Source organism: Protopterus annectens, chromosome 2.part0 (genome assembly GCF_019279795.1).
Source record: "Protopterus annectens isolate FY-2018-M chromosome 2.part0, PAN1.0, whole genome shotgun sequence".
In the NCBI taxonomy this organism is placed as follows: domain Eukaryota; kingdom Metazoa; phylum Chordata; order Ceratodontiformes; family Protopteridae; genus Protopterus; species Protopterus annectens.
The window spans coordinates 1,234,644,063-1,234,668,294 of record NC_056728.1 but is presented as its reverse complement, the minus strand read 5'-3'; the positions used below and the strand labels follow the sequence as shown (position 1 = coordinate 1,234,668,294).

Sequence of the window (24,232 nt, the reverse complement as noted above, 5' to 3'; positions counted from 1 at the left end):
TGTTTATGGCAGTGCCTGGAGGCCTCCACTCTTTTCACTGAGCTAATGAACAAAGGGTCTGTCTGAGACCCAGTGTCTCCAGTCCTGCTCAGCACTGTGGTGTGCTTTCAGTGACTTAGTAGCTCATTTACATTTCCCTTATTTTTCTTAAAATAAGCCAGCTGGTTAACCTTTGCTGTGCCAGTCTCCTCTATTAAAACATATACATTTCATTCAGACACCATAATACATGTACATTTCTCTTCATTTCAGCAGGGTGCATTGTTGATGCATTTTAACACAATTAACACAAGCAAAGCTCACAAATACATTTTCAGCACAAGCATTTGTACAGATCAGTTTGATATACTAATGACATACAATTACTTACAAAATTCCAGCAAGCTGTGCTGGCACAAGTCATACACCCACTGCCCTACTTCTCCGTGGCATGGCTGGCAGTACCTCCTATTGTCACAAGTTGTCAGTAGTGTCACAGATTGTATGAGGAGTTTTTTTTTTTTCGTGATGTCTAGCTGCAAGGGAGTAAATGTGTTGAGAGTACTTTGTAGAGTTAGGATCCTAAAGTAGGTTAGATCTTTGTTTTATGGGTAGCCATTTACATTTTTCTAGGATGATACAAGTGATGCTCACAGAAAGGTGAGTTTGCAATGAATCGACAGATGCTGTTAGAGATTGTATGGAGTGTGGCAATGTTTTTCTTGGAGGCTAAAGCAAAAATTGGGATCCTATATTCAAGTTGAAAAGGGAAAGCTCCTTTGCCAATGGCTGCTCTGTCTGGTTGTGCTAGAAAAGGGGAGATCTTTTTGGCCCAGAAGAGGAGGGATTTTTTTTTTTAATGGCCTTACCCATCCCATGGTCAACAATTGTATAGTACCCCTAATAAGAATAACTGGAATCATACCACAGATAATTTTAGCAGACCGATGCATGGGATAAAGCATTTAGGTGCTGCATCTGTCTACTAGTAATACAGGAGGCAATCCCGGGGTACATTTTCCGTTTCCCATCCATATATCTAAGTTACACTTGAAAATGGACTGGGATGAACTTTGTTTTATGTGAATGGGTAGTCTGCTCAGCAGCAGTGGTATCCTGTAAAAAATATACCTGTCCCTCCAAACCACTCCACTGATGTTTCAAGAGAGGTTTAGATCCATAGACCCGCATATTTCTGATGCCATTTGACTTGCTGATGTATAGTAAATCCATCAGTAATGGGTTGGAGAATGTCTTGCATGCCAGACACTGGTCACTTCTTAGCTGTCTGTAGAATACTGAGTATAGAGAAAGGGCTTTGAGTCGGCCCATGTAGGACATATTGTTTAGGCTTTGTATTCTTTTAGAAAGTTATCTCTTGTGGGGGTTCAAGTTTTTGCACGTATCTTGACAGATACATGCCAAAGTGGGCATTATATTCAATGACTGGCCTAATGAGGGCTGAGTAAAGGAGGACACTGACATCCCTAGACCTAGACACAATCCCTTTGTTTATAAGCTGTGCAATATAGAATGACTTTCTTACAACAGACACATGCTTGCTAAAAGTTAGGTCACAGCCCACACAAGTCAATATATTCAATATTCGATGATTTAGTCTAACCAATGTGGAATACATAGAAGCAGTGACTTCTTTGGATTTAAACAAAATACTTTTTGCAATCAGCTGCACTATGTAGAAGAATTGCCTAACCACTGTTACTACATATGATGGTCAAAGGATACTTAATTATCTACCCATATTGCAAGACCTCTGTGTTTTCATTATAAGGTAGGGTGTTGTCTATAATACAAGCTGAATGGAGGAATTGTTTATCGAATTCAGCATGCATTGCACTTTATGCACTTTCATTTTAGACCATTTTTGTGCACCAGTTGTTTACATGCTTAAGTTCAAACTGGGCATTTTGCATACTACAGGGTGACTTGAGGATAGCACGTAGTTAACAGTTAACGAATAATTTTGTTAGCCGTATATCCCAGTTTGTAATTTGGAGATCTATGAAGTACATGCCGAACAGCAGAGGTCCCAGCATGGATTTATGAGGGACTACACTGGTAACCCTCATGCTCTGAGTATGCACCACCCACCCGAGCTATTTGGGTTCTGTCCCACAGCCAATTTACTATCCACTTAACTACACAGGCATCAATCTGAAGCACATTTATCGTGTTAACTATCTTATCATGTGGTATGGCATCATGCTTTATTTTTTGGAAGTAGGATCCCAGGAGTCCTGGCCAAGCACCATAGCAGCCCTAAACCAGGCTTGCACCCTTTTGACAGCAAACACCTGGAGGAAATATTGGCAATGGTGACTTGCCCTTGGAGTAAATGACACACAGGGGACAGTAGTCCATACTGTGCTCTGGCATGTGGCAAAATAATGCTTACTGTGAAAATCTATGTGGTATTTGATTACCACTGTTCAGACAGTTATGAACTTTCAGTAGTAATTTCTTCTGAGCTACATTCTGTGGCCACCATTAACAATTACACATTTGACAATAAGGATATCCTTTATGGGGTACTTACACGTCGATAGGAAGACTTATTTTTGCCAACTGATAGACTACATGCACTGCTGACAGATGAATGCAACTGCACAGCAAGAAAGGTATGAAGATGGCATTGGCTGATTTACCCTTCATACTACTAATGCCCTTGTGCTCAACGGATGATGTCAGCTGAAGTCTAGTAGAGGAGATAGAAAACTGACCAGCCATGGGCTACTTGCATGCCAAGATATCCCAAGAGTGAAGACTGCAACAGTGAAAACTATGATGAGCAATGTTCCAACTTAATATCCAGGCTCTGAAGGCATCTACTTGAACTGGTTTAAAAACTATCACACTAAAAGAGTGGTGATGGGGAGGGTTGAGAAGTCTACTTAAAAGGTAGTATTTCGTCTGCTTAGGGAGTCCTCCAGAGTTCCACTTGAGGACTACTGCTATAATTACTTTTATAAACACCCTTATTAAGGGCACCCATGATACACTTGCTGCTTTACACTACAACATAGTAGGGTGCTGTCTATAAGCATTTGTTTGTTTGTGTCTTTTGGCTTTTCCCGGTTAGGGGTCGCCACAGCAGAACTCCGGTCCGCTAATGATTGGCAGTTGATTTTTACATACCGGCTTGCCAGGCCTGACGCACAACCTTCAATGAAGGTACGCCCATTCACGCATGTCTCCACGCAGAAGATGCTCTAGCTGAGAATCAAACCGGACAGCGTCTTACTGTGAGGCAACAACGCTACAGCAGCACCACCACTGCGGGATGGTGTTGTCTATAAGCATATCTACCACAAATACTGGAAAAGGGTGCAAGTAAGCTTCTCTGGCCTTGATGTGATGAGATGAAACTCCACATCAGCTCTTCCAAAATCCAGACAGTATTATCTGGCATCTCAAAGATGCTTGTACATGCCATCTATACCTCCTAAATTAAATAAACAAATGAAAAATTACTCAAGTATGTTGCATCAAATATATCTTGGTATTTCAGCAGAATTTTGCTTGACATTTTTCTTCTATCAATTGGCAACCTTCCACACAGTCAATTAGGGTTTGCTCAGTGGCCTCCAGCACTGGTACAACCAAGGCAAGGAGGGAAGGGAAAAGTGGTGTGTGGTCCACTCATCTCTTCTGGGGGGGGGGTATTTGAGTACACTCTGGGACAAACTGAAGTGTGCAATTTCCCTGAAGAAGAGTGAGGAAATCACTGTTCATGCCATGCAGTCAGGCAAGACTGCTTGGACAGAACAACCCTTGCAAAATTGAGGGGTCAGCTTCTATGGACTTCCCACTGCACATCACTCCAGGTTACCTTGACAACTGCATAGTGCATGCAATTATGGCTAAGGAAACAAAGCAGAAGAATCCTTATCCACCCAAATGACTGCCCATGCCAGTCATCTCTCGGCCTGGTGATAGAGAATGAATGGCTTGATTGAACAAAAAGCAAATTGATGACTGATCTCTTATTTCTCACCAACATCTCTCGTCTTCTCATCAATCATGTTCTCTGTATTAGTGCCCATGAGATGACCCCCTTCTAACCTTATACTCCCTCCTGGCTTAGGGGCTTACTCATAGATAGCAATTCTGTTTGCACTGTTATTGGAGCCATAAGCTGAGAATCCTGTTATAATTATGTACTCAAGTGTGTGTGTTTAACAACTGATAAAAAATAACAAATTACAATTAAAACTGTGTTAATTAGCACTAACACATACTACTGTTACTCTAATAAAAGTTATAGTTATTAATGCTTGTGTGCTGGGGTCTTCATGGCTGGCTATTTCATCATTTCCATTGCAAAGTATTGCTCTCTAGTGTGCTAATTTCATTCATAACTGCTATCCACCTTCTACTAGGATCCTGGCAGAAAAGCATCCAAAGATCAGCTCACTTACTGGTTAATAATAACAAGAAAGGTAGTACTAGAAAAGTACAATGTGCACCTATACACACAAAAAAACATTTACATTTCATTATAATTCTGATAGAAAGCAATTCAGAGACATCTACATACTCATCCAAAACGTAATAATGATAAAGGATTGCATTTGCAATGTGAAGCAGAGGGGGAAAAGCAGAAGCATATTAGTTATGCAGTACTCAGATAAGACGAGTTCCTGTCTGGCAATACTTAACAGATCTATAAAGCAATGACATCTGTTACTTTTACCTAAAAAACATATAAGAAGCTTAACTGCAGATTTCACTAGTCTTTCAGACTTGGCCAAATGCAAACAAGCAACCCTTACCAGTCGCAGGATGACAATACATAACTAGAAAGAATGTGGTAGTAGAATTTTCACATGCAACAGGATTTAACGTGAATATGTTTGGAAACAGAATATATACAACTGTTACAATTACTACTAAAATCTACTCTCTCCATAAATTGCAGAGTGCTTTTCTACATAGTCAAATTCATTTGGCTAGAAAACGTTAGCATTTTTTGTATACTTTTTACGTCTGTGCCTACCAACCAATCAGCATGACCTTATCCGTCTTGAGTTCATTTGTTCCCCCAAACAGGGTATCCCAAGCATGGAGGGGAGAACTATCTGGAAGGACTATTGTCCAAGCAGCCATAAAGCTGGGTCTGTGCCACCACAATGAGAACATTTCTAATGAAGACCTAATACAAGTAAATAAAAACATAAAACCTCACCCATCGTGGCAAATGGGAACACCCACATCAGAGTGGGTAATCCTTTCCCATTACCTTCTACAGGTTTGCGTCCACTCAAACACTTATGAGGGCTACAGTCACTGACCTGGAATTACAAAGCTCAAGTTCTCTGTTCTGGCCATTCTGCAGCCATGCAAACTTTTGCTTGTATGTGTTAATCAGATAATTAAACCCATCACTATCTCCTCAAGATGGCTGAGCTGGGGTTGGCTACCGACTCCCATCCTCTCCCTCCTTAGCACTTCCAGCACCTGAGCCACTTTATGCACACAGATGATCTGGGTTGCGACTTTATCCCTCTGTGCCATACAGAGGGGCACTTCTCAGCTTGTATGCATTTGGAGACTGTTAAGTATTCCTTGTAAATTATGCATAGAAAACAAAAAGAAATCCAAGCTGATAGCGAAGGAATTCGGGAAGTTAATTAGTAACCAGGAAATAAAGGTTTTCCAGGCACAGTGTAACTAAGCTTCACAGAACTTAACTATAGACTCCTTAAACAAAAGAAATATATGACTCAAGACCTTCTCAGGCCATGTGCAATATTAAACAAAACCAATGTCAGAGACCTTTTATTTTATCTGGAGAAAAGTTTACACAGTACTTTCAAGATAAAGAATGTAGCCAATTACAAAATTAGGTACTCTTATCAAAACATGGTGGTAAATTTAAATTTACAGGAAGATAAATGGCTCGTGTGATAAAAGACATAGGAAGAAGGTATCCTACACCATGTGACAAGGTCAGAGCACTGCACAAGTGACTGTAAAAGCTTTAACCAATGCACATGGGGGGGGGTTACAGACTGAGAGAAAGCACCACGGAATTAGGGACACACAGAAATATAAAGACACTAATCATCCTCCAAGGATAATGAACAGGATTGTTAAAATGAAACACAGCAGAGAAGGTTAAAATATAATAGTGACAGCACATAAGGACAACAGCAGGTAAGTGATAACTGAGACAGTAACGGGTGAAGTTATGTGTGTGTAGGTAAACACACACAAAAGTTCTTGCCCCCCTTTTCAAGCACTTATTGCTCACATCCCAAATCGAGCAAGGCTGTATATGACAACTCTCTGTAAATTTGTGTCTACCCATCCAATCATCAAGGCTAGCCTTAATGGTAGCCACAGAAGAACTTCGTTTGACCTGTAGTGGTAACTTATTCCATAGGCAGGGAGTACACTAGATTATGAATCTTTCCCCCAGCAAGTCTTGTTTTAGTTGTTGGTGTAGATTTATGCCCTTCGCATGGGTGTTTGAAGAGCCACTGTTTTTTTCCCTGACAAAAATAGGTGGTCATACAGATTTGGCTCAAAAAGAAAGTGCTGGGTCACCTCAAAGCAACTAGTTGGCTACTAATAATTTTCTTGCTTAAAAATCTTTTAGGCTTTTCCAGCTGAGTGATACATTTGCATTTATACATACCAAAGGGCACTGTATTCCGTGACAAGTCTGATAAGGAAAGTGGTACAATGGTAGGATGACTTTTGGAACGTGAAGACATTCCTTTGGAAAGTAAATGGGCCAAATATAAAAATTTCTCAACTATGGGGAAAAACATGGTTGAATGAGAGTCAGTTTTCCACATAAGTAGCCAAGTCTCATTATTGTATCTTTATGAAGATGAGTACCATGTATTATATATGGGATGAGGGCAGTTTTTATGACAAATGCTACCACATGAACTTTTTTTGCATTCAGATTGAAACATATTCACTGTACAAGTTGTGTACACATTCCAGACCTTGCTAGAGATGATTAGTATTACTGGATGAGCAAACAAAATTGCCCATTTCTTGCAGTCATCAGTAAATTTAATCAACCCCACCTCTACGACATTGGCTTGGATGTATACAAAATAAATACAAAAGCAGAGGGCCCAGTTCTCCAACGCCTACGGTACACCACTAGTTGCACTCTCTGCTCAGACAAGGCAGCAGCAATTTTTACAACTTAGAATCTGTTGGATACCCAATTTGCAATCTAGTGGACAACATAAGGTAAATTAAGTTTGACTATTTTTTTAGCAATATAAGAATGGAAAATAGTGGTAGAAGCCTTGACCCGGTCAAGTGGCATGCACAGAGTGACCACTGCCAAACGTCCCTAATCTTTTTAAAGAAGCTTACAAGGTTTAGGAGACACTACCTGCCCTTCACAAAACAAACTAAGGTCTAGATCTGTCAAGTTGTCTATAACTGCATAAATAAATTCTGCCCGGATACGTTTTGTGACTTTGCATATAAGCTTGATGCGGCTGAGGGGCATATAATTACCTGAATATGAAGTGAGGCCATCCTTACATAGGAGAGCGGACGTGGCTGATCTCCAGGCATCAAGCACAAATGCTGTGGATAGGCTGAGTTTGTATAGTTTAAGTACAGATTCAGGCGGTGTATACTTCACACTGATGTGAATACAACCTGGTATGCTGCCTGTTCTCATAAAATTATTTTTAGCCTTTGAAAGGGATTCCAAGACTTTTTCTAAGGTAATATCTGGGAAATAAACTCATGGATAACAGGGACAATAATGTGGTTAGGTAGGGTAAAGTTATCACTAAACCTGTCTGCTAATGTGGCTCATTTGAACATGTGATTATTATTATGATCATTACGGATGAGCTCAGAAACATGGTTGGACATCACTCCATTTCCTGGCATAACTGAAGAATGATTTATATTTTCCTTATGCATCTGTCACAACCTTAAACTTACATGTTGTGTCATATTTGCCAATACTGCCCTTAAGTTCCTTGCTGCCATGTTTCTGTGTGGTGTTGAGGGAGGGGGAGGGGATTTCTTACAAATGTTCATTATTTTCCTTCTTTTACTATACAATGTATTAATAAAGAAGATTCACCAGAGAGATTAATTCCTGAATTTGCCATTACATTAACAGTGGACAGGTACAGTGTTTTATATGAAGCTGTTTAGGTGCTGGTAAAAGCCAGAAGTGAATGCAGCAGTCACCTTACTTGAGTCAATCCATGGAGGAATGCTGACAATTTTGCTTTGGTCTTCCAGAATGTACAGTAGGACTGCTTTGGAGAAGTCCCAAAAGATGGTCTATTTGGTAGTGGGGAAGGTATAGTTGTGTAAAATCTTAGCAAAACAGTAGATATCCTCCTCTTTACTGTTACAGTACTCATAACAGTAGGGATTCCCTGCCAAGGGCTGTCAGACATCCGGCCAGTATACCAAAGCCTTTAGGTTGCGGCCTTTAGGTTGCCTTAAGGTATGCTGTATGTCACACATATGCTCCTTGCATAATGTAGGGCATAAAGGTGATGTACCATCATGAGAACTGAGAGTCCCAGGAGGAATGTTAGTCTAAGGAAGAGAGGTAATCACTACATCCAAAAGAGAAAAGGACCCGGGGGGGGGGGGGTGAATACTGCAACTGTGAAGAGGAGGACATCTACCATTATGCTAAGATTTTACACAACTGTGTTATGTCCTTCCACGTCACTGTTGCAGTATTCAAAACAGCAGGGAAGAGTGCCAAAGCTCAAGAAGGAACCTGCGAGGAGGAAGGACCAGCTGAGCCCTCGAGGAAGCCATGAAGAATGGTCCTAGCAAAACTAGTTCTAGCGATTCCATCCAACTTGTAGTGCTTGGTAAAAGTATGTGCAGAAGTCCAGGTAGCTGCCTCAAGAATAGAGCTAGTATCCAAACCCTTGAAAAAAGCACCAGAAGAAACCACAGCTGTAGTAGAATGAACCTTAACAGGAAAAGGAGGGCTCTTATAAAAAGAATAACAAAAGGAAATAGCTTTTGAGAGCCAAGGAGAAATAGCTTGCTTGGATACATATATTCCTAGGGACCTATGATGAAAAGAAACAAACTGATTAAATTTTCTAACAGTCCCAGTCCTATCCAAATAAAATCTGAGTTGTCTATACACATCCAGTGTGTGCAGCTCCCTCTCACTGGCCCATTGTGGACAAGTGAAAAAACATGGGGAAATGAATAGACTGATTAAGGGACAACTCATTAACCACCTTAGGCATAAAAGGCCACCCTGTCCATATGAAACACCAAAAAAGGAGGACAAGCTATAAAGGCTTGAAGCTCAGACACCCATCTGGCAGAATTAAGGGCCAACAAAAGAACAGTCTTCTAAAAGCAATGCTGCAAGGAAGCTGAAGCAGCAGGCACAAAAGGAGCCTGAGTCCATTTATTTCCAAAAACAAAATTAAGATCCCAGGAAGCAGGAACAAGTTTCCTGGGAGGCCTAATATGAAGGAGAAAAGGAATACAAGATGAGGCAGCTGAGAAGTGAGCCTTAACAGAAGAATAGGCCAACCCAGCATTGAACAATTCATACAGAAAATAGGCCAACCAAGCATTGAACAATTCATACAGAACATCTACAGAAAGTGGATCCAGGTTACGAGAAAGACACCAAACAGAAAACCTCTAGCATTTGGATAAGTAGGATTTCCTAGTATTGGGTTTCCTGGCCTCCTGCAGAACCTTAAGCAGATCCTCAGAAAAAAGGTGTTTATGCAAAATCAAAATCCTATCACCCACAGTGTCAGTTGAAAACTGGACAAATGGGGAATGGGTGAGTGATCCTTTGTCCTGTGTGAGTAGGTCCACCTTGTGAGGTAACTTGTGATGCCTGCCCTTGGCTAAATGCAGAAGAGGGAACCACTGCTGTCTTGGCCAAAAGGGAGTCACCAACAAGATTTTGGGAGTATCCCTGTTAAATTCTGAATGGGACTTTTGGAATGAGGGAAAGGGAAGGGAAAGCATAAAGAAATATCCCCTTCCAAGAAAAAGAGAAGGGATCCACCTTCCACACCAGAGTACCTGGGACTCTGGCACAAAATAGAGGAAGTTGTCTGTTTAGAGGGGAGGCAAATAGATTTATTTGAGGAGTACCCAACTGGTTGGCAATGTCCAGAAACATATCCTTGTGAAGCATCCATTCTTGACATTGATTTAAGGACGTGCTCAGAGTGTCTGCCACAATGTTTTCAGCTGAGGGGAATGTAAACTCCCTGAAAAGTCACTTGATACTGGACAGCTAGACCCCACACCAGGAGTACCAGCTGACAAAGAAGATCAGATCTTGTCTCCCCCCCATTTGTTTACATATCACATCACACCACTGTGGTATTGTCTGTAAATGCCTTGAATGGTCCTGATGAGAAAGGATGAAAAGCCTGAAGTGCTAGCAGAAGAGGACTCATCTCATTGACGTTTATGTATTCTTTCTGTTGAAGAGGCAACCACACTCCCTGCACCTTTAGGGAACTAAAAGCTACTCCCATCCTACATCTGAGGCATCTGTGAAGAGCTCCTGAGAGGGAAGAGGGGAATCAAAGGGGAGCCCTGAGTTTCAAGACAATTGTTGACTCCACCAGTGAAGTTCCATCTTTAGACAAGGAAGAGGAACAACAAAGTCTAGAGCATGTGCATGTTGACACCAAACTGATTTCAGGAACCACTGAAAATTCTCATGTGGAGTTTGTCTAGAGGGAGCATAGAGATGCCAGATGCCATAAATCCCAGAACTCTCAAAAACTCCCTGGCTGTGATAGAGGCAAGAGGAAGAAAATTTTGAAAGAAGGAAATGAAAGTCAAGACCTTGGGAGAAGGCAGAGATGCCAGCACAGGCACCATCTAAATCCTGCACCCCAGAAAAAACATGGTCTTGAGGAAGAGTCAGAAAATACTTTTTGAAATGTACTGTGAACCCCAGGGCTTGCAGAAGGGAAATGGCACAATGACAATTTTGTAAAAGGATCTTTGGTGAAGATGTCTGAAACAGGAGATCATCCAAATAAGGAAATACTTGGATCCCTGAATCCTGCAAAAGCAATCACAGGAGCTAGGCATTTGGTGAATACCCTTGGGGCAGTAAAGAGGCCAAAGGGCATAGCAGAGAACTGAAGCAACACAGAAATGTAAAAAACTTCCTGAAAAGGGGATGAATAGGGATACAGAGGTAAGCATCCTTGAGATCCAGAGAAACCAGAAAAGCCTGAGTAAGGAGCAAAAGGAAAAAGTCTGAAGGGATAACATTTGAAAAGGCGGTACCTTCAGAAAAGTATTCAGGTGTGAAAGATCCAGAATAGGTCTCCAGGCGCCCTCATTCACGGAATAAAACCCTTTCCTCTTTTGAGCAGCTGGAACCTCTTGAACAGTTTCCTGAATCAAAACATCCTGAAGCACCTCTGGAAAAAAGCTTAACTGCTTTCAGGTGGCTGAGGAATGTCTATGAAGGGAAGAGGAGATTTCCAAACCATGAAATACCCTTGACGAATGATGAAAAGTACCCAAGAATCTTGGGTTATGCTTAACCAAACAGGAAGAGACACAGAAAGGTGAAAAGAAAGAGGAATGTGGCTGGGAAGAATTGAGTAGTCAGACAACACCTGGTTTAGGAAAGGAAGTCTTTTGAGCAAGATTAGTCTGAGAGAACTTAGCTGGGGGAACCCCACCACCTCCTTTCTTGTCTTTAGGAGGAGGATGAGACTGCCTTCCAACAAAAGCTGGTTTAGTAGGGTAGTTCCTCTGGAAGTTAGGCACTGGTGAAACAAAAATATGTTTCAGATCCTGTAACTCCTTGCCTTTCTACTGCAGGCACTTGAACAAATCATCATCAGTAGCAGCACCAAACAAAAACATTTGTTGTCCACAGGAACATCCATCAACTTACCCTTAATATCATCAGGCAGAGGTCAAGGCCATAGATATGAATATCTTCTCAACAAACAGTCAGAAGTAGCAGCCCTAAATGAAGCATCTGCTGCATCATAACTACATTTAATGGAATGGCGAGCTACCTGGGAAGACGTCCCTAACAGAGACAAGGCAGAAGTCATACCCTCAGAATCAGGAAGGTCAGAAATAACCTGGCAAGCCTGAGAAAGGACAGCCAAACATATCTAGCATATAAATCTGCTAATTAACAGCTTGAAAGGCTAGTGTGGCTGAAGGATAAATCTTTTTACCAAGTCTTTCCATAGTCCTGCTGTCCTTACCAGAAGGAAGAAACTTAGCAGTGGGCAGTACTTTAGAAGGCTTATTAGATGTCACACAGACCACTGAAGGGTCAGAAGATGGACACTTATAAAGAATTTACAGTCATCAGGCACTTCATAAAACTGGTCTGGTTTCTTAGGAGCAGGGGGAGCTGAGAATATGAGGCCTGAGAAGCAAAAGAAAAAGCATTCAGTAAGGCAGACAAAACAGGAGGAATTGCAGAGGGTCTAGTAGATGATTTGAAGGAGCTCATATCATCTCTTCTGCACTTCTGACACCTGGGAACAATCCCATTTAAAGAACTCCATCATCCTAGCAATGGTATCCCCAAAGGAAATCTCCTCAAAAGGAGATTCAAGACTACTCTTCCTCAAAGCCATACTCCAGAGGGGAAGGAATCTGGGTAGAAAAGGCCAAGGATTCTTCATGCAAATCCTCTTCTTCTTCAGAGGACTCCTGATCCCTATAACTCTTGGGAGAGGAAGATGACCCAAGCAGGAACCAAAACAGAGACTCCCTGAGGAGGCTTCAAGGCCATAAGGATATTAAATAACCCCTGTGCAAAATTCTGCCATTCACTTTGAGGGTCCTTGGGAGCAGAAGAAACATGTTTTGTCTTCTGCTTACTTTTTAAGGGGACATTTGCCTTATGAAATGTAGAGAGCTCCAACATTGGCCTACACTCAGTTGTAGTCAGGACTTCCTCCTTCACCAGTACCTGAGGAACCCCATAGGCCTTTCGGTAATAATCAGCCTCAGTTCCCCTTGAACATCCAAAATGGACATCTGAAGGCCTCCAAGGATGTGCAAGCAGCCAGATCCATGATGGCCTCTGAAATGGTCACAGCAGAGGAATCCAGCCCACGAACCAGGTGAACCTCCAGGCTTTCATCAGCCTCGAGAGAGATGTCCAATGTAGGAGGTGCAGCCGAAGAATCCGACCTAACTTTTTTGGCTTTCTTCTTTGAAGACAGATGATCCTCAGACCATGAAATACCTTCCATAACATCTTTTCCTAAACATTTTAGATGCTGGGTTTCCTACATAAATAGCGAGGGATGAAAAACAACTGCACAGATCTTTGGCACAAAAGCCTGAGAACTATTGCAGGATGCATGATCATGAAAAGTCCCAAGACAAGCACTGTTCATGACAGTCTTTACGGGGAATCTGTCTCCCACACTAGCATTTACCCTTTCTGGATGACATGAAACCCTACAACAATACAAAAGCAAAAAAAAGGGGCAAAAATTCCCAACAGAGCACTTATCTGAATGGCTAGGTATGCCAGCAACTCCTTGGGTGATCAGACTGACAATCAGAGATGGCATTCAGACTGGCAGCAAAGAAGTTCTGAGGATGGTATATCCAGACATCACCTTTATGCCCTACATTAAGCAAGAAGCATACGTGTGACGTACAGCGTACCCTAAGGAAACCTAAAGGCTTTGGTATACTGGCAGGACGTCGGGCTGCCCTTAGCAGGGGATCTCTATTGTTATGAAAACTACAATAGGACACGCATTAGTAGGCCCAACAGAGAGAAGGTTTGCTTTGTGGTCAGATTTAACCAAAGATGTGGGGTGAGGGAGAGGTGGGGGTTAGTTGGTAAAGATCAGGTCAAAGATTTTACAGCTTTCAGTGGATTATTTTAGACTATGCGCCATCTCATTGGTATTAAAGTCTAGGGAACACTGAGTATGTTCATTTTTAGAGGCACATGCCAGTTAATACTTGAGTAACCAAAGTACCTATCAATAAGTATTTGGTTTGATATTTAACCCCTAAATAGTAATATACTTTCCATGAACTCTGAGGGATATTGACTGGGGTATGTAGCTGGCTGTGCTGTAGCAGCTGTACATGTTAAGAGTGATTTACAGCTCTAAGTTACGGCCATTGGTAATTTCCTGTGAGGTGATGATGTTTTTGACAAATACAAGTATTCCCCCACAGTTAACCAAGGGCCCAAAGGCATGATCAGCAGTAAACTATGGTACAGGGCAACTGCTGTCATTGCAATGAAACCATGACTCCAGTGTGAAAGTCTTTCTACTTAGAGTCCTAGCATTTATTGTGCCATCATGATGTTTTCTGAGTTTGTTATATACAGATGCCTAGTAGAGGAATCTGACAGGAAAGGCTTTTACCAGCTTATGGAAGTCATACAGGACATATTAGCTATCCTTGGCAAAACAGGATGCATGGTCTACTGTGCCAGCTCAGGCTGACACATACTAAATTGTCCCAGAATGAGGCCAACAACTTAGCTAATTAAGGCCAGTTGTCTTGTCATGGTATCGACACATCACTGCCGGTGAAGGCAAGATGCAAGGTACTATTGAAGACTATTTTTTTTTCCTCTAGTATATGCATAGAAAGTTCCATCATGTCTCCCTGCATGCCTATATAAGTGGGGTGCCTCAGGTCATTCACTGACACATGGGCCACCACTAGGGTAATAGTCAGAGGTGTCTGATTTAAGGGACCTTAAAAGCCTTGTGACATCAATGATCCTGGCACTGCACAGGCAGCTTTTAGTCATTCAATTCATAGGTTCATAGGTTTATACTAGGCTATCTGCCCTAAGGCATTTATAAGCCTAGCCCAAAGTTTTGTGGCTTACGCCACCCTTTATGTTAAAAAAAATACTGTGCCCATTAGTTTGTTGTGCCTCTGTCCAGCAGTGACACAGAGATGATTCCCGGGGTAAACCTACGATCTCCCATCCACCGGTCAAGATTTCTCTTGAACAGAGCCAGCGAGGTGCTCTGCCTCACATGGACCGGGATTTTATTCCACAGCATGGGGAGTCTCTGGGTGACAAATCTATCCCTCCAGCATGTCCTATTTATATCCGTGCTAAGGTTTAAGTCGCTTGCTCTAGTGGATCTGGTAGATTTGGATTTTTGAGGTGGAGCATGTCCATTAATTCCGGGTTGGACATGGCCTTGTATGTCAGGCACAGGTCACCTCTGAGCAGGCAGTATGCGACTGAATAGAGCTGGAGTTTCTTCAGTCTGGCAGCATATGACAGATTTTGGAGTCCCTTTATCCTTTTGGTGAGGAACTTTTGGGGTCTCTCCAATTGCTGCAGGTGTCGGGTGAGATACATCCAGAATGGGGCATTGTACTCGATCATTGGTCTGATAAGTGAAGAGTACAGGGGAACAATGACCTCACTTGATCTGGATGTGAATCCCTTCATGATCAGGTGGGCAATGTAGAAGGTCTTTCTAACCACTTTAGCAATGTCAAAAAAAAGGCCACTGTCAACCTGGGTCCCCAGGTCCCTGATAACCTCTTCTGTGCTTAATGGATTGCCACCTATATGGTAGTTTGGGGTTACCTTGTTTTTCCCGAAGGGTATGACTATACATTTTTTGGCATTTAACTTCAGGACATGGCTCTGGCACCAGTTATCAGTTTCCGTGAGACCCCTCTGAAGGATATCTGTGTCCGATGTACTTTCCACTATGGTGCCCAGTTTGCAGTCATCTGCAAATTTTGTCAGCCATAGTCCTCCTATGTTTGCCTGTACTTCTGAGAAGTAGATGCCGAACAACAGGGGGCCAAGGACTGAGCCCTGTGGGACACCACTTGTGACCGGCTTGGAATCTGACATGGCACCAGCAACTCTAACCCTGTGGGTTCTGTCCTTTAGCCAGTTTGCAACCCATCTTGTGACATATGGGTTTACATTTAAGCTGGTAAGTTTCTCTATAATACCCGAGTGGGGTATTGTGTCGAAAGCTTTTGCAAGGTCAAGGTAGGCTGTATGGACTGCCTTTCCCTCATCAATGGCCTTGGTGACTGTTTTGAAGAAGTCGACCAAGTTCAAAAGGCATGATCTGCCCTTGACAAAGCCAAACTGGGTCGGGTCCAAAGTCTGCAAGTCCCCTATGTCTTTGTTTATGAGTTCCATTATGATCCTCACCATAGCTTTGCAGACCAGGCTTGTTAAGCTTATGGGGTGGTAATTACCAGGGTCCGTAGAGGTACCGCCTTTGTGGAGTGGGACCACAGTTGCCGTACGCCACTCCTTGGGCACGTATCCTGTGGTAAGGCTAAGATTAAACAGCTGCCTTGTTCAATCAAGTGGGTTCTAAAGAAGAAGGTCACAAACTCTCTGGTAATCAGCAATTGCATCCCAGATATTGCAGTGGTCTATAGGCTTATCATAGCCTTTTCCTGGTACATGCCTGGTACATGGTAAAACTGGTCCTAAATTAAGCATAAGAGGTTTCACAAAAAGAGTAACCAGACTAAAAGGTGAAGTCCTGCACACACTGATTCTTGATCATCTCTAACTGGCCACTGTCCCTTTTCCCCTGGTCTCAGCAGAAACAATGCAAAAGTACTAATCCCAGGTTGGCATCTAAGAAGTGTTTTTTTTGGGCTTTCCAGTAAGCAGTGGTCTCTACAAAGGCAAGAAAATAATACCACATTCTCCTTTTCTCTCAAGAGTGAAAAAGAAGCACCAATACCAAACTGATTCATGAAAAGTGGTTCATAGGAAATGTAGTGATCAGTACTCTTGTGGCAGACTTAAAAGGTAAGATGGGAAGTAAAAGGCACTCCTACTCTAGGTATTGCAGTGTGCACAGAGGGGTAACATGACCAGAAATATAGCTGGTTCAACCAGAGCCCTGGGCTAGTACTATGAACCAGTGCCCCACCTTCAACTGAAGAGCATATATAGAAAGCAAAAACTTCACTGTAATAAGCAGAGCACTACATTGTAAGAGATTGGCATAATTACAGTTAGATCTATGCCCAACTCTACCCCCAGCCAGCTCTTCCACTGAAGAACAAAAAGGACTTGAAAAGATACACATGGAAATGTTTATGGAAGAATTAAATATGCCAAGGTTACAGGTAGATGAGGCTCAGTTACTAATGGTTAGGATAGGAGGAGATGCGATAAAAATTGTGAAGTATAACCAATCTACAGGAAAGTCCCCAGGAATAGATGGCATTCCTGTGGAAGTTTGGAACCTAGGAAGGGAAAAAATTGAAAGATCTGGAAGGTTTTGTTTAACAGTATTTTAAGAGGAGAAGAAGTTCCAACATCCTGGAAGAAAGCAGTGGTAGCTGTAATACCTAAATAGGGTAAAGAACCATCAGATCCAGCTTCATACAGGCCCATTTCAATATTAAACCATGACTATAAAGTGTTCAGGTCTATAATGGCTAAATGAATGACAAAAGAAACGCCAAAACTGACAGATATAGATCAATGTGGTTTTGTGGAGGGGAGGCAAACATTTGACAACATTAACAGAGAATCGATGATCCAGAGGGAAGCAGAATGTAAGAAAATACCATTGTTGGTGTGTCTTGATGCAGAGAAAGCATTTGACAGGGTAAGCTCGGACCATATGAACAGGGCAATGGAAGCATTAGCATTTCCTGAAAAAATATATGGTTGATTAGGAGGATATATGAGGGATCAGAGTTGAAAATTAAAGTGGGTGGAGTCCTTTCAGATAATGTCTGCTTAAGCAGAGGAACCAGGCAGAGGTGTCCTCTTTCCCCTTTATTATTTGCATTATATTTAGAACCACTGGCAAAGAATAAGTGACTCAGAAATTCAAGGATATAACTAGTATGGTAGTCAAGAAAAGCTGGGTCTATTTGCAGATCATATTATTTTATACCTGACAAAACCAGAGAGAGACATTCCAGTGTTGTGAAACATTTTGAGACAGTTTCATGTCTTTTCAGGATACAAAACTAATAAAGCTAAAACAAAGGCAGTAGGAGTAAATTATGTACCCACACACAAATTGGTTCAGCAATATTGTTATTTATGGGGACATGATAAAATGAACTCTTTAGGAGTATGGATTACAAATGAGTCTGGTGTGACAGCTAAGAATATGCGGAAAGAGACTAAACAAAAGATAATATAAAAACTGAGAAAATGGAAGCTTGGTTATATGGATATGGATATGGATAGTAAGAGAGAAGCAGTCAAAATGTATTTAGTCCCTGCCGCGGTTGTGCAGCGGTAGCGTTGCCGCCTCACAGCAAGAGGTTCTCCCATTCGATTCTCGGCGGGAGCACCTTCTGTGTAGAGTCTGCATGTCCTCCCCACGGTCGAGTGGTGTTCGAAAGACATGCGCAGAATGAGTGTGCCTCTGTTGAAGGTTTGCGTCTAGCTGGCACCTGTAAAAAATCTACTGCCAATCATTAGTGGACCGGAGTTCCGCTGTGGTGATCCCTAACCGGAAAAAGCAGAAAGAAGACCTGAACAGTCTTATACACAGGTCAGGCATATTTTTATCAACCAGAAGAGAAGTTGTGAATAGCAATTAATAAAGAGCTGAAGTACTTTATCTGGGATGGGAAGATGGCAAGAGTCAAGTGGGATAAGATGATTCTTCCAGTAGAACCGGGCAGTTTGGGATTACCCACTTTGAATGGGGTATTTCAGAACTACACAGTTAAGGCTCCTATACACAGCACAAGCAGAAAGCTATAATTCAAAGTGGAAAGGGATGATGTTGAAACAGGGGGAAGCTCAAGAAACAAGGAGAGAGTGGGATTTTGGATGCAGGTCTTTAAGGAGAATAACAATAACCATACAGAATATTATATTCACAAAGTTGCAGAAAATAATCTAAGAACTAAGCCAACACAGGAATGGAGAAAGGAGATTCTGCCAATACAGATGACTGCAATTAGGGATACAGACAACAGAAAAGAGGGGGCTGGCATTTACTGGAGAAAACTGGAAAAGGAACCAAGGTATAGGGAGCAAATAATTAGAGAGGGAAAAATGATAGAATGGGAAGATGCCAAGAATTTATTTGGACTGCAGGTTAGAGATTGCCTTCCGTATCAAGGATTGATATCAGAGTACAGGCAAAGAGAAAGAAATACGGGGGTCCTAAAAATACCAGCACTGGTACAGTTTTTAACAGAATCTAGAACACAAGCTGCCATTACAAAACAAATTAGTACAGCATATAAAATACTGCATGATAACTATAAGAATCAATCACAGGAGCTTGGAAAGGATTGGAAAGAGAGACTGAGTAAGCAATTCACAAAGAAACAATGGGAGGATATAGGTTCATAGGTAGGTACTAGACTATTAGCCCTAGGGCCTATATACGCCTAGCCAAAAAGGTACCCTGGCTTTCGCCACCCAAGAAAATTATTTTCCTGTGCCCCTGTCAATATATGTCTCTCTCTCAAATTTCAAACAAAATCTAGAAGATTTGGGATTTTTGCTTGGAAATGTTTACATAGATATTTTTATACCCCAAGTAGACTCCAGAGAATTGTTCCTCAGGTAGACAGCAAATGTTGAAAGTGTGACAGGGATGAAAGAGGTAATTGGAAACATATTTTTGGGGAGTGCAGTGAGTTGCTGGACTTTAAAGATTCCCTGCAGGATGCACTGTCAGAGATGCTGAGTGGGCAGATTGGTGTGACGAGGGAGGTGAATTTTCTGCACTATGATACAGAACAGAATTACCTAGATGTGGTAACGCCTTGCATTCTCTAATAATAGTGGCTGCCAAAAAAGCAATTACTAGAAAATGGAAGTTAAAATTTAAACCAACTATATTACAAGTAGTGAATATAGTAAAGGAGATAAAACCACTGGAATTGAGATCTTTAGAAAAAGATCAAACCAAACTACACAGGAAAAAATGGGAATTGTGGGAACAATACATACAGAGAGGGAATGAGGTTTAAATTAAGGTAGGACTTAAATGAGCTATGTAATGTTTGACTGAAAACGATTGGGTAGATTATAAGTGATGTATAATGTTGCGAACTGGGATTGTGTCAGTATGACTTGCTTGCAACTAGGATTGTGTCAGTGTGGTTTGTGTTCATTTATAAAACTGTATGATTGCTTATGTCTTAAATGATGGTTTTATAAAGTTGTTTCTTATTTAAAGAAAAAAAAAACAGAAGACATTTCCGCTAGTGGCACACCAACCAGACCAGATGGCCACGTGCATGACAAGCCCCACCCCCCAGCCATTCGAGTCTCATTTCTGTGTTCTGCCAAAACCCCCTTTCAATACATTTCATTAAAAAAATTATTTCTCCTCCAAAACAGACTGCTACTGTGCTCAGGTTTTAGTTAAAATAAAATAAACTTGTAGCAACCAGTCTGCTATAGTTTAGACCACACACAAAATGCTACGGTGCTCAGGTTTGACCAAAATGCAATACCAGTTTTTAAAAGCTGGCGCTGCATTAGACAGAGATCATGATCAGCTGATCGCTCTCCATAAGCTTTGGTTTGATCCTCTAGCGCTCACCTGCATGAGCAAATAATAAGAAACTAGGAGGAGATTCCAAAATCAAATTACAGTAAAGGTAGGGAAATTCAAGACCCACTGAGTTTAAAAGCACAAAAGGGACTAGATGGGTGGGACACATCTAAAAATAGTCACACAACAGCAGCAGTCATATAACAGATTAAATCTTTGCCTGCTCTGCTTGGTTTAAATTAAAAAGATTTAATCCCTTTGCGCTCAGAGAGAAAAAAAAACTTTGCTAGCTGGCCTGGACATAGACCTTTTTAAACTGCAACAACAACTTTAGAATAAAACAAAGTGCAATAAAAAAGTAAGTGACAACAACAATGGTATTATACAAATCTTAAAGAATTGAAAACAGTCTCACAACAGCAGCACTCACAGTACAATCAGAGCAATATGGTAGCTCCCAAGACTGTAGATGAAGGACTACATACCTGCTCTGCATATCCTCGGACAACCTGCCTCTGTTTTAGGTTTGTCTCACCATCCAAATTAGAAGTTTCGATATGACAAATGCCATCAGGATCAGCAGAGTATAAAATCACCATATCGGCAGGGATTATCTCATTGCATGACAGGCGGATGAAATCTCCAACATGTACATCTTTCCAACATTTCTCTGTGTACTTCTTTTCTTTCCTGCAACAAAAATGCACAGAACTGTAAATCATTTTTAATACATCTGCATGATACCCTCCAAGACTCTCTCCAAATTTCATGTCAATGCATTTTCTACAAATTATGTTTCACAGTTTAATGCAAAGGCTTAAAACTATCAAATGATAAAAAAGGCTTTGTCCCACAGACTTGAATTTAATTTTCTCAATCTCCAACTTAATCAGGATAGTACTCCTCAAATGCCCATTAAAAGAAAGCACTTTACCAGATAAAACTTCTACAGACATTAAGGACAAGTTAGTTTTAAAGTGTACAGCTATTCAATTTTAGATTCAGTTCCTGGAAATTTTTACTGCAGTCTTTCTTCGCTATTCCAAAATCAAAAGCAACTCCTGTAGCTTTGGAAAAATGCAAGTGCTAGAAAATGATCACTTGTTTATCCTGATATTTTTTTCTTCACACTGACAGAGGTGACTGATGGTTGGGTGGGCTATCCTCTAGGCAAGTCTGGCAAACCCCTATATTTTGTATCATCACCCATCCAAATGTTCCCCGCCCTTGTGCATCATTCCCTTTCCCAGTCATCGGCCCTCTGTATAATTATGTCCTCCACGGTTGTCCCAACATTGTGTCCATGCTAACCCTGCCAACTTCTGTATTTTATGTTTGGCTGACTCTAACATCTTCTCTATTCATTTATTCATCACACTCAAATTTCCTATCTTTCCCGCCTGATCTCCCTTTTCATATTACATACATCTATATGTAAACATGTACACACACACACACACACATATCTGTCCCATAAAAAAGTATGCCTTTCTTACCTCCAACCATCATTCTTTATGGTTGCCTTGTGTGCTTTCATCTGCTTCCGTTTCCCTTTCTTCCCCATTTATATGGTGAGATGTGTTGACATTTTTTGTGCGGACTCTTTTGGCCTGCTTACAGTGGCTGAGTTGCAGTAAAGGAGCTCATCGTTGCAAACATATGCTTGTATAGCCCCGTGAATTGCTTCCTCATCTTCCCTCTGAGGCTTATGTGAAACATACCAGCATCACTGCTGCCTATTAACTTGGCTGCACTAGTTTACTAAGCAGCCCTTCTCTTGGACTACTGCACTGCGTTAGTCCTAACACATGGGTAAGCAACAATTACTGGCTGTATTGTATTACGAAATCTTTGATACCACTGTGCTGCAGTGCAGTGAATGTTTCTGAATACCACCCCCATAATCACCACCATGTGTATAACCAACAGCAAATAATAGCAAAATATACCAGCATTCTAAAACTTATCACCTTTTTATTTTTTTTCAGGACAGGACATGTCATGCTGTGATAGATCAGTCTTCATGAAATGCACCAAGCCTAAGACATACCTGAATTTTTAAGCAATGTTTATTTTTATCCTAAAAGCTGGCATATTTACATAACTTATGCCATACACCTTAAATTCCAAACAATTTAATAATCCTGCATATGAATTACTTATTTGCCTTTAGATTTCATTAAATGTCCTCTGTATAAAAACAAGCATACACGTTTTCATATGCAGCTAAGAAAATACATCATTGAGAAACAAAACAAGATTGTTCACTCATTTCAAATACCTGTTTTATCCTGTAGTGATGGAGGAAAATGGAGCCAAGTGTGACAAGCAAAAATAAAGAAGCTGTCATGGATGATGCAGCATTACAGCATAGGATACACACACATGTATGGGCAATTTACAAGACTGTCATTTCCCTAATCAAAAGGCCTTTGGAATGTTGCAACCATCAATGTGGACACATGGAAGACATGCAAACTCTACTCAGGAGGCAGGCAGGATCAGAGTTGCGCCAATTCTTGGACAGCGAGGTCAGGAAAACAAGTGAAAACAACTTGGTATTCACACAAAAACAGCATGGAATAAGTTTTAATTCACACATACAGCATTACAAAATATACAGCAGTTCAAAGAAAACACATTGTCAATTTTATAATGATTGAATAACCTTGTTGTGTTCAGTTTTGTGTTTCACCCCTTCACTGTAGTTTTCTCAACAAACATTTTTAATTTCTTAAACTTAATTGAAACTACTAGCGATTAATGTTTCCTCCTTTAATCTCCAAACTTTTCAGTGCACTCCCTAACCTTATATTTGAACTTCTGAGGTTACTCTCCTCGTGATGATACAGAAAACAAGCAAAAAGACATGCTGAATATGATTTAAAACCATATGCTTTTGAAGATCTAAGCATGTACTTTTTTAATCAAGTGTGAAGTATGCAAACATGTAAAAATGCTGCGCACAGTTCAACCAACAAACATTTATTAAACTGAAGTACATCTTCCACTACACAACATCTTTTTTATGAGGGTATATTACAGGTGTTTGAACTATAAAACTGCTTGAAGTACCCACTAAATTTTGCAATATGTAGTTTATTACTCATCCCCGTGTGGTTCTACTGCTCCATGGAACCACAGTATGACATGTACGAGAGCTAAACACAGATTTGCAGGTATCATCAAATACACAACTGAAACAAGCCTTCTGTTTGCATACAGGATACTTAATACAGCCGCACATTAACCATCAAGCAAGCCATAAAAGCAAACAGAAAAAATGGTAATCAGAAAACCAACCTGTTCCTGCTGAGAGACTCCTGCAAAATTAGTCATAAATAACTCTCACTGCTTCAAAAAACATTCACTTACAGTATGTTACAGTTCTGAGTGCTGCTTACAGTGGCCTATACAGTGCTTGGGTTTAGGTAGTGCTAAGTGAAAGCATGTCATTGACAAACTAGTTTATTTATTTTACTTACTGTACTTGTTTACTGGGAATGTCCACTGGGCCTAAAAGAGACCATTTTCAGTGGAGGCCAGGGGAGAAAAGCTCCAACAAGAACATAGATACAGAAAAATATAAACATTAATTGGTGCAGAAGTTACATATAGTAAATACAGTAACATACAGCACATATACATAAAAGCAGGAATCTAGTTTGATTACAGTAACATATACAGAAAATATACATTGCAGCAAAATTCAATTAATTCAACCACAGCGGTATAAACAGAGGTATATTAATCAGTATTACTGTAACAGTATTAAC

At 41.0% G+C, this 24,232-nt stretch overlaps 1 protein-coding gene across 1 annotated transcript in view; it reads right to left on the bottom strand.

Annotated features, from left to right (window-relative positions):
- The window catches only part of ATP10D (ATPase phospholipid transporting 10D (putative)), a 596,301-nt gene extending 574,281 nt beyond the window's left edge, over nt 1-22,020 (bottom strand). The window contains exons 1-2 of the mRNA XM_044060391.1: nt 21,953-22,020; nt 20,942-21,146 (exon numbers count right to left, since the gene is read on the bottom strand). Of these exons, the coding sequence (XP_043916326.1) occupies nt 20,942-21,146; nt 21,953-22,020 (273 nt within the window). The remainder of the gene's footprint in view (nt 1-20,941; nt 21,147-21,952) is intronic.
- Nucleotides 22,021-24,232: the final 2,212 nt, after the last annotated feature.